This window comes from Bidens hawaiensis, unplaced genomic scaffold (assembly GCF_021521415.1).
Source record: "Bidens hawaiensis isolate Kalapana, Puna unplaced genomic scaffold, B.hawaiensis_p1.1 tig00014741_1, whole genome shotgun sequence".
Lineage (NCBI taxonomy): Eukaryota > Viridiplantae > Streptophyta > Magnoliopsida > Asterales > Asteraceae > Bidens > Bidens hawaiensis.
The window spans coordinates 30,881-49,178 of NW_027492298.1; the positions used below are offsets into that span (position 1 = coordinate 30,881).

General features: G+C 36.9%; 2 protein-coding genes across 2 annotated transcripts; one reads left to right on the forward strand and one right to left on the reverse strand.

Moving 5' to 3' along the window:
• Positions 1-3,645: 3,645 nt before the first annotated feature.
• LOC143547568 (uncharacterized) lies at positions 3,646-4,233 on the reverse strand. Its single transcript, XM_077038964.1, has one exon. It carries the CDS (start codon positions 4,231-4,233, stop codon positions 3,646-3,648), a length of 588 nt encoding a protein of 195 aa, XP_076895079.1.
• A 5,255-nt stretch (positions 4,234-9,488) lies between these two features.
• On the forward strand, positions 9,489-11,807 carry LOC143547579 (protein BASIC PENTACYSTEINE6-like). The gene is made up of 4 exons (XM_077038974.1): positions 9,489-9,498; positions 10,332-10,422; positions 10,499-10,623; positions 10,705-11,807. The coding sequence occupies exons 3-4, from the start codon at positions 10,570-10,572 to the stop codon at positions 11,605-11,607; spliced, it is 957 nt and encodes a 318-aa protein (XP_076895089.1). The 5' UTR covers positions 9,489-9,498; positions 10,332-10,422; positions 10,499-10,569; the 3' UTR covers positions 11,608-11,807.
• Positions 11,808-18,298: the final 6,491 nt, after the last annotated feature.

The window sequence follows — 18,298 nt, forward strand, 5'->3', positions numbered from 1 at the left end:
ATTTTTTTATAGATTCCTAGATTGAACCTTATTTGCATCATTATTTTATATTTACCTTTGAATTTGTTAGAATGGGAGGCATAGACCCAAGCGAGTTGCAAGAGAAGGATGTATATTTAATTTTCTTGACATTCCATTATATTTCCTATGATTTATTACATGTGGTCAGATCAAAAAGTTGGTGGCTTAAATGCTCAATTGTATATAAAAATTCATTAAAAAATTATAAATAGCTTTTCAAAGTATAGGTAAGATTTTTGTAATTATATGTATTTTATAAATATATACATATATATGGTTTGGATTAAATACAAATGAAATTAACATGCTAAACATGAGAATCAATTAAGTAGAGTAATTATATATACAGGTAGAGTAATTATGTAATTACATCATTGAGTAATTATATAAATACTCTACAACGTAATTACATAATTACGCTACCTGTATATATAATTACTCTACTTGATTATTATGTTTAGCACTTTAATTTCATTTGTACGTTAACTTTCCCCTATATATACATATATATATATATATAATTTTATTACTAACCCGTAACCCGTGTATTACACGGGTTCTAAACTAGTACATATCTATACTATATATAATGTGGCAGTGCAGGGTAAATTAAGACGGTGGTTTTAAGGAAATTACAAACTTTTAAGCATATTGTACAAGTATAAAGAAGGACAATGTAGTCTTTTTAACATAAAACTCACGTGCATTTCATAATTTTCCAAAACATTTACAATATTTACCCCTTAACTTTTGTAAAATTAAATAATAGTTACAATTTTTATCTTTAATCTTTTATGCATATATTCTTTATATTTTCACTTTTAACCCAAATTCACCCGCGATTTTTAAACGGTCATAACTTTTTCGTACGTTAATATTTTTTTAAAAAAATTGCACCATAAAAACGAGCATTTAATTCTCTTTAATTTGAGTATGATATTGTCATAGTTTTTTTTTCAGTTAAAAATAACATTTTACGTATATGTATTTGTGGTTCGTTTTTGATGGTTTTAAACTAAACTGTGAGCCAAGCTGTTAATAACGTTTTTGTCGTCGAAAATTAAAACCAGACCGTTGAAAATTTAACTCAACAAAACCAAACCATTAGCAATGGTTAGGTTCCGGTTTCGTTTGTACTTCGATAATAAATTGAGTTTAAAATAAGAATTACTAATCTACCTATACCAATAAACAGTTTCACGGTATAAAACGGAACACTGAACAGTGAACACCCATAAATCTATTACGTGATTATCAAGGTTTTGTATTCCCCGTTGTATCGCGCGGGCATTCGTCCAGTAAATGAAATAAATGAAATGTGTATAAAAAGTTGAAGAAGTAGAATCCGTTTGGTTGAGGCCATGTGACAAGCATGACTTCCTAAATGCAGAGTCCACACTCCACACCACTTTAACATGTCTTACAGGTACAACAAATGAAGCAATACTTGTATTAATGAAGTTGAAATAACTAGTTTAAGTAGCATCGACTTTCTATGTTTTCTTTCATTTAGTAAATCCATTTCCTACTAGAACGACCTCCCTCCACAAATTAAATAAATGATTTAATGTAAGCAAATTTTAGATCCCTCCAAGGCTCCAATCTTTTTTGCAATATATATTCTAGTTAAATGCGAAATTTATAACTTCTGATATTTTTATAGGAGTAAACCAACTCCCATGTGAAGGAAAATTAAAGAAATATTATAACATCATCATAATTGGTTCTTGGCTGAGGTTTAATAACTACATACTAAGATAAAAATTTGTAAAGAAAATGTGCATGTAAGAGACAAAAATATTCGATAAATCTCACTAGCTCTACTCTTGACTTATGCGGTGAACATGGTTGTATATATATTTAAGGTTTATTGAATTTTAATAATCCATATTCAATAGTATTGATCAATAATAATCACTATTTATTTTATCGCCCCTAGTGGTTTAAAATTTAAAAAGTTGGACCCTAGTGGTTCTCCGTTAAAAAGAACTTAACGACGTTATAATTTTTTCCGAATTTCAAACCATTTTTTAGGGCTTTTAATCGGAAGGAGTATATAATCGGTTGATGTTAAACTTAGCTCAAAATGGTGATCCAAACGGCTTGATTTTTGTTAATTGTAAGTTCGAACACTCGAATTGAAGCATTATTTCGTCGTTTTGGAGTACCATTTTGAACTAAGTTTTACATCAATCGCCCCATATCCTTCTTCCGATCAAAATCCATAAGACATTAGTTTGAAATTCGGAAAAAAGTATAACCCGTTAAGTCCTATTTAACCCGGGGGGGGGGGGGGGGGCAACTTTATTAAATTTGGTATCACAAGTGGCGATAAAATGAATAAGGATTATTATTGGCCAATACCATTCAATATGGATTATTAAAATCCAATAAACCTATATTTAATAAATAAGTCCATAGATACTCCTTTTGAAGCTTCCTGAATTGTTTAGATTGATCTAACCAACTTCATCTAACGAATCGAACCGATACCAACCGAGGACTTCTCACCGTGTTTCCGCCACAATACATGATAGCTTTCAAAAATTTAGTCCTTTTAACCTGTTGTGCCTAGGGGTGTTAATTGGGTGGGTTAGTTGGGCTTAAAAATCTAGTACGTAATTCGACCATATTAAGGTTTGGGTTTGGGTTAATTGAGCTTCGGGTTAGTCTGGTCAGGTTAGTCGGGTTAATTAATTAAGTTCTTTATTTTTAAGTTGATTTTTGTGTTGGTAACCAATGGGTTGCAATCTTTCTCATTCCATTCAATTTTCAATTTCTTTCTCAAGTTATTATCTTATTATTGCATATAGACCTATAAACGAACCGAATGAACACTGGCATTTAATCGAACATATATTTGTGTTCATGTTCGTTCGCTTATGTTTGTTCATTTAAAATATAAACAAACAGTTCACGAACATAAATGAATAAAAAATTAAACAACGATAAAACGAACATATACGTACATGTGTAGATAAACACAAAAAAAACATAAATAAACACACTTAAATGAACACAAACAAACATAAAACATATTATGGTTATATAATTTATAGGATACAAATAATATTAAATAATTTTCTATTAATATGTAAATGAACGTGAACGAACATAAATAAACATAAATGAACGATCATAAACGAACGTTCACGAACATAAATGAACAAATGAAGCGCACATTCATTTTCGTTCATTTAAATAAATGAACACAACATAAACGAACCTCATGCTAAACAATTCACGAACAAACAAAATAATTATTTCCTCTTTCCAACATTGACTTTTAACTTCTTAGTTCAGGTTTGCATTAATATTGTATATGAAGTTAACTGTCACCACTAATCAGATTATCTGGGTTAATATACAAGTTAAATGTTATGAACGAATGTTAATCGACAACCAATTTCACAATAATGTGTGTACATCATCAGTTTCTTCGGTTACATTTTCACACCACCAACTACAACAATAGGAGGGTCAAAATGCCATTTTTTTTTCGAACTGTGAACTTTTATAAACAGCCAAACAAACACCTACAAAGCCACCTCCACAACTCGGAAAGAAGCCACCAAAAAAGAAAGCAAAAAGGGAAAACTACATGAACGAGAATTTTCGACCAATCTATACTTCTACTTTTTGACCTATGTTTGAACCAAAAAAAATAAAAGACTTGATGTCCGCAATTATTTCTTCAATCTTCACATCTTTACCTTCAAAAACTTTCTCGTTCCTAGCCTTCCATATTGTCCAACAAGCAATGATAATAATCCCATGAAGCACCTCGTTCTTATTTGCCCCAATATAATTGACTTTATGAAGCTCCAACAAATCCCTAACCGAGAAACCAAAGATAGGAGGAACTTTACACCAACGACTGATGTTCTCCCACACCACCGCTGCCACCATACAACCGGTATAAATATGATCGGCCGATTCAATGCCCGAATCACACAAAATGCAGCTTTTGTTCAAGACCGGGATGTTCCTTTTTTCAAGGACGTCCTTCGTGGGAATTCTTTTCATTTCTGCTCTCCAACCATGAATATTGCACTTCGTCGGGACCCACTTACTCCATCTCATAACATAGTTTTTGCTATAATCTTTGTTATATACTAAAGATCTTTTGACCGAACTCACTATGAAAGAACCTTCCTTATCTCCCAGCCACACCCAACAATCCGAGCCTCCTTTCCAAACTGCAGAATTCATTAATTGAAAACATTTCTCCCACTCGGTCCTTTCTTGCTCCGACTTTGGATTTCTGGACCATTCCCAAGCCCATTCAAACATACTTCCTTGTCTCCAAAACCGATCGCTAACCTTACAAAGTTTGTTTTTTTTTCAAGTTTATATAAATTAGGACACACATCTCTCAAACATGTACTTCCAGCCCAAACATCAGACCAAAATTTTAACTTCTTTCCATCACCAAGATAGCCTTTAATTAAATCTCCCAACTTGCTTCCTGCCAGTTTTACTTTGTTAACCACTCTGGCAATATTTACCCAAACTCCAATGATCTGCTTTTTAAACGAGACCACTTCCCAACCAATTTTCTTCGAGTGGATAGCCTCTACCACCCTCTTCCACAAACCCCCATCATCAGTTTTGAATTTCCAACACCACTTCACTAATAACGACTTATTAACATCTCTTAGTCTCGATATACCTAGCCCGCCCATGTCCTTCGGAAGAGCCAACCTTTCCCACGCCACCCAATGGATCTTTCGGACATTATTATAACCGGCCCACAAAAATCTTTTCATTATACTTTCCAAGATTTCCACAACTTTGCACGGCACTTTGAATAACGAAAAGTAATATACTGGAAGACTTTCGAGGACAGATTTAATCAATACTACCCTCCCACCGATAGACAAAGAGTGAGCTCTCCAAAGAGCCAACCTCTTCTCAAAAACATCTATAATACCGTTCCAATTATGAATTTTATTCATATTGGCGCCCACTAGAAGACCGAGATGTAAAAAAGGCATAATACCCACCTTACACCCTATCACCCCTGCCAAGTTACCGATCTCCGTCCCAGAAACATTACTACCAAACAAGATCGACTTTTTCAAATTGATTTTCAGACCCGAGCACATATGGAAGCACCTCAGAATTCTAGCCACATCTCCATGTTAGTTTTAGACCATTCCCCTATTAACATAGCATCATCCGCATAGAGAAGATGTGTGACCAACGGACCTCGGTTCGGAGACTGGTAACCCTTGAGAATTCCTTCCTCCTGAGCTTTGTTCACCATACTAGTAAAGGCTTCCATAACTATAATAAACAAAAAATGAGATATAGGGTCTCCTTGTCTCAAACCTTTAAGACATTGAAATTCGAACGTAGGAGATCCATTGACGAGCACCGAGGATCAAGCTGAGACAAGAATACCATTGATCCAGCTACACCAAACATCCGGGAACCCCATTTGAGTCATAACCGAGATAAGAAATTTCCAGTTGACGTTATCATAAGCCTTCTCAAAGTCGATTTTTAAAAAGAAGGCTATATACTTAGACTTATTAGCCTAACTAATTAATTCATTGACAATAAGCGGACCGTCAAGAATGTCCTTCTCTTTTAAAAAAGCTGATTGAGACTTGGAAATAACCGGACCCAACACCTTTTTTAAACGATTCGCCAAGACTTTGGAGATCACTTTGGTAATTAGCCCCACCAAATTAATAGGCCGGTACTCGTTAAGACTAACCGGGTCAACACACTTAGGAATCAGAGTAATAAAGGACGAGCCAACACCTTTTCTAAAACAACCACGATCGTGAAACTCGGCCAAAATGTTACCAAAATCCTCCTCGAACAGCCCGCAGAAGTTTTTTAAAAAACGAAAGTTAAACCCGTCTGGACCTGGCGCCCGATCGCCGTTGTACTCAAACACCGTATCTTTAATTTCTTCTTTAGTAAACTTGGCTCTAAGAGACATAGCATCCTCGTCAGTTAGTTTTTTAAGGTTGTGACAGTTCAGATTCGGCCTCTCCTCCTCTTCTTCTTTAAATATGTTTCTAAAAAAGCCAAAAATCTCTTTTTTGATGATTATTGGTTTGTCGCACCATACCCCATTTATAAGCATCCCTGGAATGTAATTTTTTCGCTTTCTGTTATTAATGAAACTGTGAAAAAAGGCTGAGTTGTCGTCCCCAAACATAGCCCACCGGACCCTGGACTTTTGTTTAAGGTCTTTGACTTTTAACATGGCCAACTCCGTTAAATCTTTCAAACTTTCCATCCTAATCCATTCCTCTTCTTCAGACAAATCTCTTGACTCCATTTCAGTCTCTAAATTCTCCAACTCATCTTTCAGAGTTTGTTCTCTATATCCTTCTTTGCCCTTAGTAATTCCCCACCAAACTTTAATTACATTTCTTAACATTTTGAACTTATTCACCAAGGCCAAATCAGCAGGTCCGCAAGACTGCCATTTCCCACAAGCCACCAGAACAGTTTCTTCAAAATCTTTACGATCAAGCCAGGAATTAAAAAATCGAAAAGGGCGAGGCCCAAAGTTGGATTCCTTCATAATGAGAATAAGCGGCCTATGATCCGACAAAAATCTGGGCAACACTCTAAGACACGCCTCTGGCCATAAATTCATCACTCCTGGATAGACCAAAAACTATCAATTTTACTCAACTTGTTGCCCACCGAAAACGTATATTTTCCCCCTTTCATCGCATACTCAACCAAGTTATTCTCGAAAATGAACAAATTAAAATCTCTAGCTTTAACCGGGTTAAAACCAGAATTTCTCCTTCATTTGCATTTCTAACAACGTTAAAATCTCCTAACAAAAACCATAAACCTGAGTGCTTATCTTTAAGATCCGAAATTCGATTCCAAAGACCTTTCTTTTCTGTTGTCCCTTGAGGAACATACACATTCAGAATACAAACTGGATCTCCACACCCCACTATACTTCCTTTTAGCAATAAAAAATTCCTATCCTTGATAGAATCCGGCATTTTAAACACCGAGCTATCCCACATACAAAGAAGGCCTCCCGATCTACCAGTCGCCCCCACATATTCCATATCAAACAAAGAATTATCCCAAAATCTATCAACCTGGTGACTTTCAAGATCAACCGCTAGCGTCTCTTGAAAGGCTAGAAACGACAACGCTTCTGTAAGTTTAATATCCCTGATCCAAGCAGCTTTAGACTCCACCCCTATACCTTTTATACTTACTGAAAGTAAATTCATTGTTTAACCTCGACAACTCCTTCACCCCTAATTTTATCCTTTACCATCTCTGTGAAATTATTCATCTCCACGCCAATTGAGAGTCCTACCTTTATGGTGGCGGTCGCTTCTTTCTCCAACCCTTCCTGATTTTCACCAGTCTCTTCCATCTGATCAACTTGCATCTCCCATTCTTCATCCTCATCTTCCTGTGACTGAACCTTTTCTCGTGCCTCTTCCTTGTCTGCTTCCTTCGATATTGAATTTGACCTAGAAACAGATCCCATTTTACCCCCATGAGCCACTTCTTTGGGCTTAGAAATCCCATTACAAATGATGACTCTATCCCTATTCATGCCTAACAATTCGTCTAACCCAAAAGGATCATCGTATCTGGGTCGTTTTTTAGATCTGGGCTTATCCAGAACTGGGCTTGCGTATCCTGAATCCCCAAACCCAATAACTGACTTACGAGGTGGCTCAGTTCCTTCCAGCCCATTCGAATTGAAACTAAAGTTAGCCTCTTGAGACACCTCCTCATTTATTGCTATATCTTTACTATGTAATTCCGGCCGATATTCCCCCTCGGGAATAGATTTTTGCACCTCTTCCAACATATCATTAACTTCCTTATTGTTTCCCGAGTGTTCCTTCACCTTCTCAACTGACCCTTCTTCTTCCACATTTCTGATCGAAGTCGGGTTCCTCAATCTTGATTGTTTGGAATCCGCCTTTCCGCTTTCGACCATAGCATCCTCTATTCTCCCCACACATTCTGGATCCCAAATGCCAATTTCTTCCGTTATCCAGACCAAGAACAATTTATTCCTCCATTTTAACTTGATTTCTTCAGTAATTCTTCGCCCGTCTCCGACTAACACACCGATACAGTCGATTGACATGTCTCCATTGTTCCAAGAAATTTGAGACTTATGTATCACCTTACCTAGCATGGCACCCACCGAATTAAACACTTCCTCGTCAGACAAATGTAAAGGAACCCCGATAACTCGTAGCCAAGCAATCCTTTGAAACGGAAGGGACTGACCCCGCCATTCATCCAATTTAGTGAACCATTGTGCCCAAATATCTTTATTTTTCAAAAATTCTTCCGCAACCGTCAAGCCATCAAAGGCAAGAAGGACAAGAAGGACATGGAAACCACCAATGTAATGAATGTTTAAACCAACGATCCCGACATCCTTTAGCAAATTTTTCAAATTTCTCAACGTCCCTAAGTCCACTGTCACTCCAACCAAAGCTCTTCTATGGAGATGTTCAAAAGCATTGATGTTTGTCAGAACTTCAACTTCCAAGGCCTTAGATCCTCCATCCACGCTGTTGATACATGCCTCTTTATACGACCTCCCCATCTTCCAAGCAGGGATATATCCCGGCTTCCAAGTATCTTCAACCATGTTCCCAACTGATGACTTCTGAAATTCATCCACCCTCTCCCAAACCGATAGCTTTTGTATGTCTACTGCCACCGGCGTTTCAGTCGGTCAATTCTGATTCCTTTTCTTCACATCTCCATTTTCTTCAGCGAACATTGCTACCTTTACAAACAACTTTTGTTTTCCCATTTTGATATATTTCAATTTTGCCTCAAGATACCCAACATCGTCAACTTTAGAGAAAGAGACAAAGCCAAAACTATTACCCCCTTATCCTTCTTTCTAGCTATATAAACGTCACTAACCGACCCAAAAACCCCAAAAAATACCGACACCTCCTTTCAATTGCAATCGTCCGGAAGATTGGAGACGAAAAATCTCACCGTATTAGTTGGATGCCCCTTTCTTTGTTTACCCCTTCGTTGTTTTTGCTCATGGTGTCTTCGGTTACTTGCTCCCATCCCTCCTCCAGGGGTCTTTGATTTGAATCTTCCTCCGCCAGGCTTCTAGAGAGTTCTTCCATCCTTTATGTTTCGTCAAAATGCCAATTAAATTCCAAATTTTCAAAATATTTATTTTATTTAATTATTTCAAAGTAAGTAAAAGTAATAATTTTAGTAAACGGTTAAGAAACAACATTCACCAAACAAACCATCACCGTCCGTGTGTTTAGCAAAGCACCATCACTATTGTACTAGGCATTAACATGTTATGAAAGAAAAAAACAAAGAAAAATAAGAAAAGGATGGTGACTGGCAGGCAAGTGGCCATTCATTCTTCTTTGCTTCTTCACCAACTCCTCCTCAATTAGGGTTTCTAACTCCAATTCTTCACTAATTAAATTAATTGGACCAACAACCCATGATTCTGTAAGTAATTTCAATTCTTCTTCCAAATTCATCATTAATTTATGCTTCATTAATTTACTTGGTTTAGTTTAAAGTTTGTTTATGGTTGATGATTAGGGTTTGTTTGACTTATGTGAGCTCAATTCTGACTGGAATCAAGCTGATTTGAGTTGAATTTAAGTATATTGGATGCATGGATATTGTTTGCCCTAAATTTAGGTTATATTTGTAAGTTAAAATGGTTTGATAAGCTTGAAATTGCATGGATTACTGGATGTGTTTGCTGTTTGTTATTATTGTATTTCATATATTATTGATCTTTCTGATAGGTAGTTAGTTAACTACATTGGTTATATGCTTGCTCCGTGTACTTGTGTATATGCACTAATGGGCTTCTAGTTATGTGATTATTATGGTTCAAGTTATCGGTTTTTTTATGTCTGAATTAACAAAATCTGCCTCTAGTTGTGTCATTATTGGGTTCAATACTCGGTTTTCGATCCTTGGATTAGCGTAAATGTGCTCAAACTATGTGAATAATGGGGTTCGATAGTCAGTTTTGTATGTCTGACAGAGAGATCTGATCTTGAACCACACAATCCAAGCACTGAAAACTGATTGTTTGAATTTAGAATCACATAATTAGAGGCAGATTTTTGTTGATTCAAACTTAAAATTACTGGTCACATAATCAGAGGCACATAATGTGACTCTAGTTATCTGATTATGGATTCAAATATTCAGTTTTCTTTGCTATGCAACAACACCAAAACTGTTTTTCAAAGGATAAATTAGTAATTTCATGTGTTTTGAATCTATATTTATTAGTATTTGCATGCTTTTTCCTTTACCAGGCATCGCGCTTAAGCTAGTAAAGGTTCACAATGAAGAAATACGACAAGCTTTTATGCACAGAATACGTTTTCTCCCAAATGTAGTGCAATGGTATTATCAGAGTACAACTTTTCAGTTATTTTAATTCTAAGATCCTAACAACCTTGTTCACAAATCTTAATTACAGTTTTTGAACTGCGGTTAGCTTCATGAGTAGTAGAGGTTAATATTAGAAGTGTCATCTTTACAAGTTTTCAAATGGATGATAACGGGCATCGGGAAAATGGGAGGCAAAAACTGCCTCAGGGTCAGGTACTATTCTTTTACACCTCAACATCATATTTTAAACCTTAAAACAACCAAACTCCAAACACTTATTGTTTGTGTTTTCAGTGGTTAATGCAGCATCAACCATCAATGAAGCAGATAATGACCATCATGGCTGAGCGGGACGCTGCCATCCAAGAAAGAAACCTAGCCATGTCAGAAAAGAAAACTGCTCTCGCCGAGCGTGACATGGCGCTTCTGCAACGCGACTCGGCAATCGCTGAACGGAATAGCGCAATTATGGAACGGGATAACGCCATTGCCACTTTGCAGTACCGTGAAAACTCGATGACCAATTCCAGCAATAATAATATGTTGTCATCATGCCCACCGGGATGTCAAATATCACGGAACGTAAAACACGTGCACCACCCACACCATTACCAACACGACGACACCAACCTGGGCAGTGGTGGCGGCTTGCTACCAACATCTCCGTCTCAAGAACCCGTGAAACCTAGACGTGCGAAACGCACGAAAGATATCAAACACGCTACATCGACCACTAACAAGACGTCAAGATCATCTAGAAAGGTGAAATTGGAATGTGATGATTTGAACAAGGTTATGTATGATGACAACCATGATTGGGACAGCAGCGGCATTGGTGGTGGCGGTGAGCTCAAATCCGAGTGGAAGGATCAGGATCTCGGGTTGAACCAGGTGGCGTATGACGACACGACGATGCCTATACCTGTGTGTTCTTGCACGGGTGTTTTTAGGCCATGTTACAAGTGGGGTAATGGAGGGTGGCAGTCGTCTTGTTGCACGACCACCATGTCGATGTACCCGCTTCCATTGTTGCCTAATAAGCGACACGCGCGTGTTGGCGGTCGGAAGATGAGTGGGAGTGTGTTTAATAAGCTGATTAGTCGGCTCGCTGGTGAAGGCCATGATTTGTCAAATCCAGTTGATCTTAAGGAGCATTGGGCTAAACACGGGACAAACCGGTACATCACTATTAAGTAAATTATTAGGGTTTTAGCTACTTAAGTGTGATTTGATGACCTTGAAGCATTCGTAATGTATTTGGATGATTAAGACTTAAAAGGTTCGTTAATGGCAGTTTTCAACAGTTATGTTTGTATCTATAATGTTGAACGTTATTGGAAAATATGTATGGTCATGTTATAAATTAGATAAGAGAGTAAACTGATTTATGTGGTTTATTCAAATATGTGGTTTTAGTTCAATAGTTTCAAATTTGCGATTTTTGTCCATGACGTTTCATTTCACCTGCAATTAAACCCGAATTTATCAACTCCGCTAAGTCTGGTTTTTAAACTCATCATCCTATCCTTCACGTAGAGGTGGACAACAAAACCGGTTCCTGGAACCGGTTCGGTGGAACCGAACCGGAACCGAACCGGTTCCTACCCGTTTTTCGTAGGAACCGGTTCGGTTCCGTTTCAACCCGACGATCCGGGACCGGTTTGACATTTTTGGAGGTGGACCGGGTAGGAACCGGAACCGAACCGGAACCGGTTCTGGAACCGGTTCGACCGGAACCGGTTCTAGCCGTTGGAGTAGTTCTAGCCGTTGGGAAACGGTTTTATGGCCGTTTTTTGACCGTTGGGGTCAAAAATGGCCGTTTTTTTGGCTCCCCAAACACCCCACTACTAGTATAAATAGGTATTTGGTGTAATGGGTTCATCACAACACTCAAAACGCAAACCCGAACGCAAAAAAATACAAAAAAACGCTATTACAACGTTCTGAGTTCTCTAATCTCTTGTTTTCTCTTCTTCTATATTCATATTTGTTGTTATGGCTGCCTCACAATCATCGGTTGGTCAAGGTTCCACCGCCGGACCAAGTTTCGTTCGTATTGTACCTCATAATCGTAATCAAGAGATTTGGTGCAATTGGGATTTGGTTGAATTGAGTGACCATTCATTGAAGGCTCGGTGCAAGTTTTGTGGGATTTATTTAAACCCACTTTCGAATTCAAATTTGAAGAAACACATCGAAAGACCGTATTGCAGGGCGTTGAAACAGAACGTCGAGTCGCAACAAACGCAAATGGATAGTGAAGGCGGAATATTTACATACCAAATTGATCGAGTTCAAGATCGTATGGCGAAGTTTGTGATTCAAGAAGCTTTGCCGTTTAGCCACTTCGACAACCCTCGCTTAACCGCCATGATTCGAGATACGCTTCAACCACAATACACTCACGTAAGTCGTCATACTCTTAAACGTTATTGTTTAAAATTGTGGAAGAAGGCCAAAGAGGTACTAATTGCATATTTTGAAAATATAAATACGGGAATAAACTTAACTAGTGATGTTTGGTCGGCTCCACATGGTCTACCCGAATCTTATCTTTGTGTCACCGCTCATTGGGTAGACCCGTCATCATGGGAAATGATGAAACGCACCGTTGCTTTCGAACTCTTTGAGTATCCACATACGGGAGATAATTTGTTTGAAATTTTAGATTATGTTATAAAAACTTATAAACTAGAAAATAAAATATTTTCAATTGCATTTGATAACGCGTCGAATAATACATCGGCGGTTGATAAATTAAAATTAAAATATACGCCGATTTGCAATGGTGTATTTTTTCACTCAAGGTGTGTTGCACATATCATTAATTTAATCGTGCAAGACGGACTTGCTTCGGATGAGGTTACATCGGTTATAAACGATTTTAGAGTAATGCTACATGAAGTTTTTAAGAAAAGTAAAAAAAGACAAATGGATTATAGAAAATTTTGTAAAGATACGGGAAGAAAAGCTTTGGGAGCTAATTGAGATGTATCTCATCGATGGAATTCCACTTGCATAATGTTTCAAAGTGCTTTGAAACAAAGAGAAACTTTACAAATGTTTCATTCTAGTCTTGCAGAGAATGATTTGGCAATCCCCTTTTCAAATGAGAAATGGGAAATTATCAATGACTTATCGACTTTTCTTGAAGTTTTTAAAACATCAACTACGAAACTATCGGGAATGTATTATCCGACAAGTCCCTTGGTTCTTTCGGAGTTATTTTTAATCGTTAACAATCTTAAAGAATTTGAAAATAAAAGTCCAATGTTTTCAAACATCATATTACCAATGAAGTTTAAATTAAAAAAATACTTTCTTGAATTGCCACCGATTTTTACTTGCGCCGCCGCTTTAAACCCAATGTTAAATGTTACGGGGGTTGAATGTGTGATAGACGAAATTTTTTCAGCCTTAGATATGCATGAAGTAGACCCAAACTTTTCAACAGATGCACAAAATGATTTTAACTTGAATTTTAAATTTATGTATGACTTTTATATAAATAAATATGGGTCAAACATACACATGCCTACGCCGGGGGGGTCTTCATCAAGTTCAAGTGCTACTAGAGTACGAGACCCCATGATTAGCCTTATGAACACCGTTCGCAACGTAACGGCTAAAAAACAAAGGGGTAATACCCCTTCAAGCGAACTAGGAAGGTATAGTGCATATGATTTCTCTACCGGTTTATCCGAAAAGGAATATGGCACTTTTGATGTTTTGGCTTGGTGGAAGGTAAAGGAAACCGAGTTTCCGATTCTTGCCACCATGGCCCGTGATTTACTAACCGCCCAAGCTTCTACGGTAGCTTCGGAATCTGCTTTTTCTCTTAGTGGCAGGGTAATATCGGTGAGAAGAACAAGACTGAATTCGGAGTCGGTGGAGATGTGCATTTGCTTGAAGGATCACTTGGACTCAATCGATCGTGTTCAACACGTAACCACTCTGGAAGACGAAACACCACTTGATGTTCGAGTGCACGACGAACAAGAAGGCGTTTCTACAAGTAATTCTGATGAATAAGTCGCCACTCAATAATTACGACGAACAAGAAGGCTTTTCTAGAAATAATATGTCACAACTTTATATTTATAAGTTTAATGTTTTGTTAGTTTGTTTTTGAATATTTTAAAACATGTAACCTTTTTTTTTGAACTTCTTAAAGTAAATAAAATGAATTTTATGTTAATTGTTTTTTTTATTTAACATGTTATACAAATACGAATCGTATAACACCGCTCTTGATTATAATTCAGCATTTGACTTGCGTAAGCCAAAAGACTATAATACATAGCAAACTCAACAAATGTAACACGATACAGATTTAAGTTCACCATTACACGATACACGATACAGACTAATCAATTCAAACACGCTGACACTCATAGCATTAAGTTCAATATGTTGTTTACCATTGCTCTGTGGGTGAACAACAAAAGTAGCATGAGCCTCTTCAGAAATCAGAAGAACACAAATCATCACCTACACAAGCAGCGGAAACGAAAAACAAAAAAAAAAATAATATTTTACACTGTAACCGGTTGGAACCGGTTACAGTGTAAGAACCGGTTTAGGAACCGGTCAGAACCGGTTCCACCGGTTCCGGGTCTGAGGGTTGGGGAACCGGTTCGGTTCCCTAACCGGTTCGACCATGGAACCGGTTTAAACAGTGATGTTGACTAATGGAACCGGTTCTGAACCGGTTCCGGTTCCTTTGACCAACCCGATTTGATCACCTATACCTTCACGTGAGGGGCAACTTTGTATTTTTTTCCCCAAATACACTTCAGCCCCTCACGTGAGGGGGGCTTGCGAATTACTACTGGGGTTTATTTGGGGAGAAAAAGTACAAAAATGCCCCTCATGTGAGGGCACGCTGATGTGTTTAACGACTAGACTTAACGGGGTTAGTGAATTCAAGTTTAATTGCAAGTGAAATGAAACCACAGGGACAAAAATCGCAAATTTGAAACTATTGGACTAAACTGCATATTTGGACAAACCACAGGAACGAAAACCACAGTTCAAAACGAAAATGATTGACCGTTTTGACACGTTCGTTAGTCTCAAACCATCCGTAGTGGGAACATTATGGTGACGTTTTGGTGCTATAATGCATGGGAACACAACCCCCCTAGGCATTATGGGTGGCGTTTTGGTGTGCTAGTTATGTGCGTAACTTTGTGATGGCTCACATTTTAAGAGAGAGAGAGAGGCCATTTTCCCACTACTGTTTTTTTTTTTTGAAAAATGCCCAAAAGTTGACTAGGCACCACATGGTGGAAAATGTCCGGACGTGCCTAGTTTTCATTACGAATAGTCAAAGGGCAGATTAACCTCCAACTTGCAAGTCAGTAACCCGTCAATCTGACACGATTAACACACCCGGTCTTAGTGATGCTATACAAAGCCGGTTTGTACTTTTGGTAATCCCTGAAGTATTCGAGAGGTGTAGAGACCAAAATTGGTATTGTAAAGTGAAAAATACCGGTAAATATTTTGCATATTTTATGATACTTTATACTTGGATTATTCTTTGGACTTTATAAAACCTGTCCAATGTCTTAAAAACCTGTTTTTTTTCAAAAACAAATCCCTCCTCTCTTCCAAGTACACAAAACGTCTTCGCATATCTTCCAAATTCCAGTATAATTCTTGCCTTCGACTCATTTGGATCCCTAGCTTTCGAGGCGGTTCGTTTTTTTGAGCGGGTGCAGAAGGTGGTCCACAGCGACTCTCAAAGCCCGAAAAACCATGGATTTATATTTACTAGAATAGGCTTTGCGATCCAAAAGGGAATGACGATAAGTAGAATGTTAATAAAATAATCTAGATATAATTTGGTTTGTGTTAAATGTTAATAAAATAAAGCGATAATGTCCCCGCTAAAGCTGTACATTGTAATATGATTATTTTAGTAAAGGGTTGAATGATAGAAAAATGGGTATTTCCATGATTTAAAGATGAAGGAGAGCCATAATATGACTCTAGAGTGACAGAATGAGGATGAGTATTATCAATTGGCCTTGGAGATGGTCTAGTGCACTTGCTTAAGTTTTTTGCTTTTTTGTTTTCTTTCTTTAACAAAATTATACAAAAATTGGAATGATTTGAAAGATGCTTGAAAATGTTAGGTATACCTAAAGAGACACGAGACTTGAATTAATGATGCTTAACAGATTTAAAATTACCTAAGGCCGTGTTCGTTTCATGGAATTGGGAGGAATTCAACGGAATGGGATTTTACTTCCCGTAGATTTGTGTGTTCGTTTCAATAAGGAAAGAATTGGAATGGAAACTAAATCCCATCAAATCCCACATTTTATGGGATTTCAAAATCCCACCTCTTTTGAATGGAATGTTATGAAAAAAAGTAGGAATGTTTTAAAATCTTAACTCATTGTTGCTCTCTCTTCACCGATCTGCTACAAGATCCGCCTCCACCGTCATCCTCCGTCGCCGCCGTGCTCCACCACCGTCACTCTCCTCCACCACCATCCTCCGCCGCCGCCTTGTTCCACCACCGTCACTCTCCTCCACCGCCATCCTCTGTCGCCGCCGTGATCCACCACCGTCACTCTTCTCCACCGTCGTGCTCCTCCATATCACAAAGGTTTGAGTTACGTTTTGCAGCCAATTTTAGATTTTTTAAAGAGTTTTTTTATTAATCTTTTGATTTTTTTATTGCTTTCTCCAAAAATCAAATCTTAATTTAGATGTTTTTATTAGTTTTCGATTTTTAATTAATTTCTTGACTTATTATTATTTTTAATTTTATTTTATTAAAAAAAATTTCTTATTTTATATAGAGGGAGGAGAACAGAGATTTCCAATTCAATCATCAAATTTATGAACCAACATTCCGATTCCAGTTCCAATTCCATATAATATTAACCAACTAAATATAATATTAACCAACCAAACGCATGATAAGGGTTTTCAAATATTCCATTCCATTCCAATTCCAATTCAAATTCCAATTCCAATTCTAATTCCTTTAAAAAAATTCCGTGAAACGAACGCGCCGTAAGAGATAGATACAAGACTAGAATTAATGTTGCTTAACAGATCTCTTTTAATAGTAAACAAAATATTGGGGTCTTGGTACGACCCAGCCATTTCAATAGACGGAATTGCTATTTACTCTACAACCAAAAACACACTATAATTATTATAGGAAGAGGTTAGGGTCTTGGGTTCTCTGATGGAGACCAGGATTCAAACTCCACTTGGATAAACACGGCATGCCGATAAAAAAACATTCAAAATATACAAACATGGTTTATGTTAAAATATAAAGTAAACAAATAATGATAAGTGTGAGAAGTAATCTAGTCAATTAATCTTAGATCTGAATGGTGGTGATTAATTTGAGAGTAAAAAAATAATGAAAATAACATATATGAAATAGTCTACATTGTTGACTTTCTCTCTCCATATGCAATGCACATGTCAATTCCCCCATCATTTTAAAACGTTCGTAAAATTTTCATACGACAATTTTTTTAAAAAAAAATTTACCATAATAACAAACAGTTTTTTATCTTTAATAGAGTGCCATATTAATGTATAAAAAATTTATGAGTTTTTACACATTGTGTTATTGGCTTGTCATTGTGTTTTTTAATTTAGTTATTCATTGTGTTATATATTATGATTATTGTGTTTTTCAATCGTTACACATATTAAAGATAAAATATATCACAAACACACGTCATTGTGTCTATTGTTCGTCACTGTGTCTTTATGCTCATCATTTTGTCTCATATTCGTTATTGTGTCTTTATACTCATCATTGTGTTATAGTCATTGTGTATTATGTTCAGGTCATTGTGTATTATTTAATTACCATTGTGTTTTATGTTATTGTGTAATATGC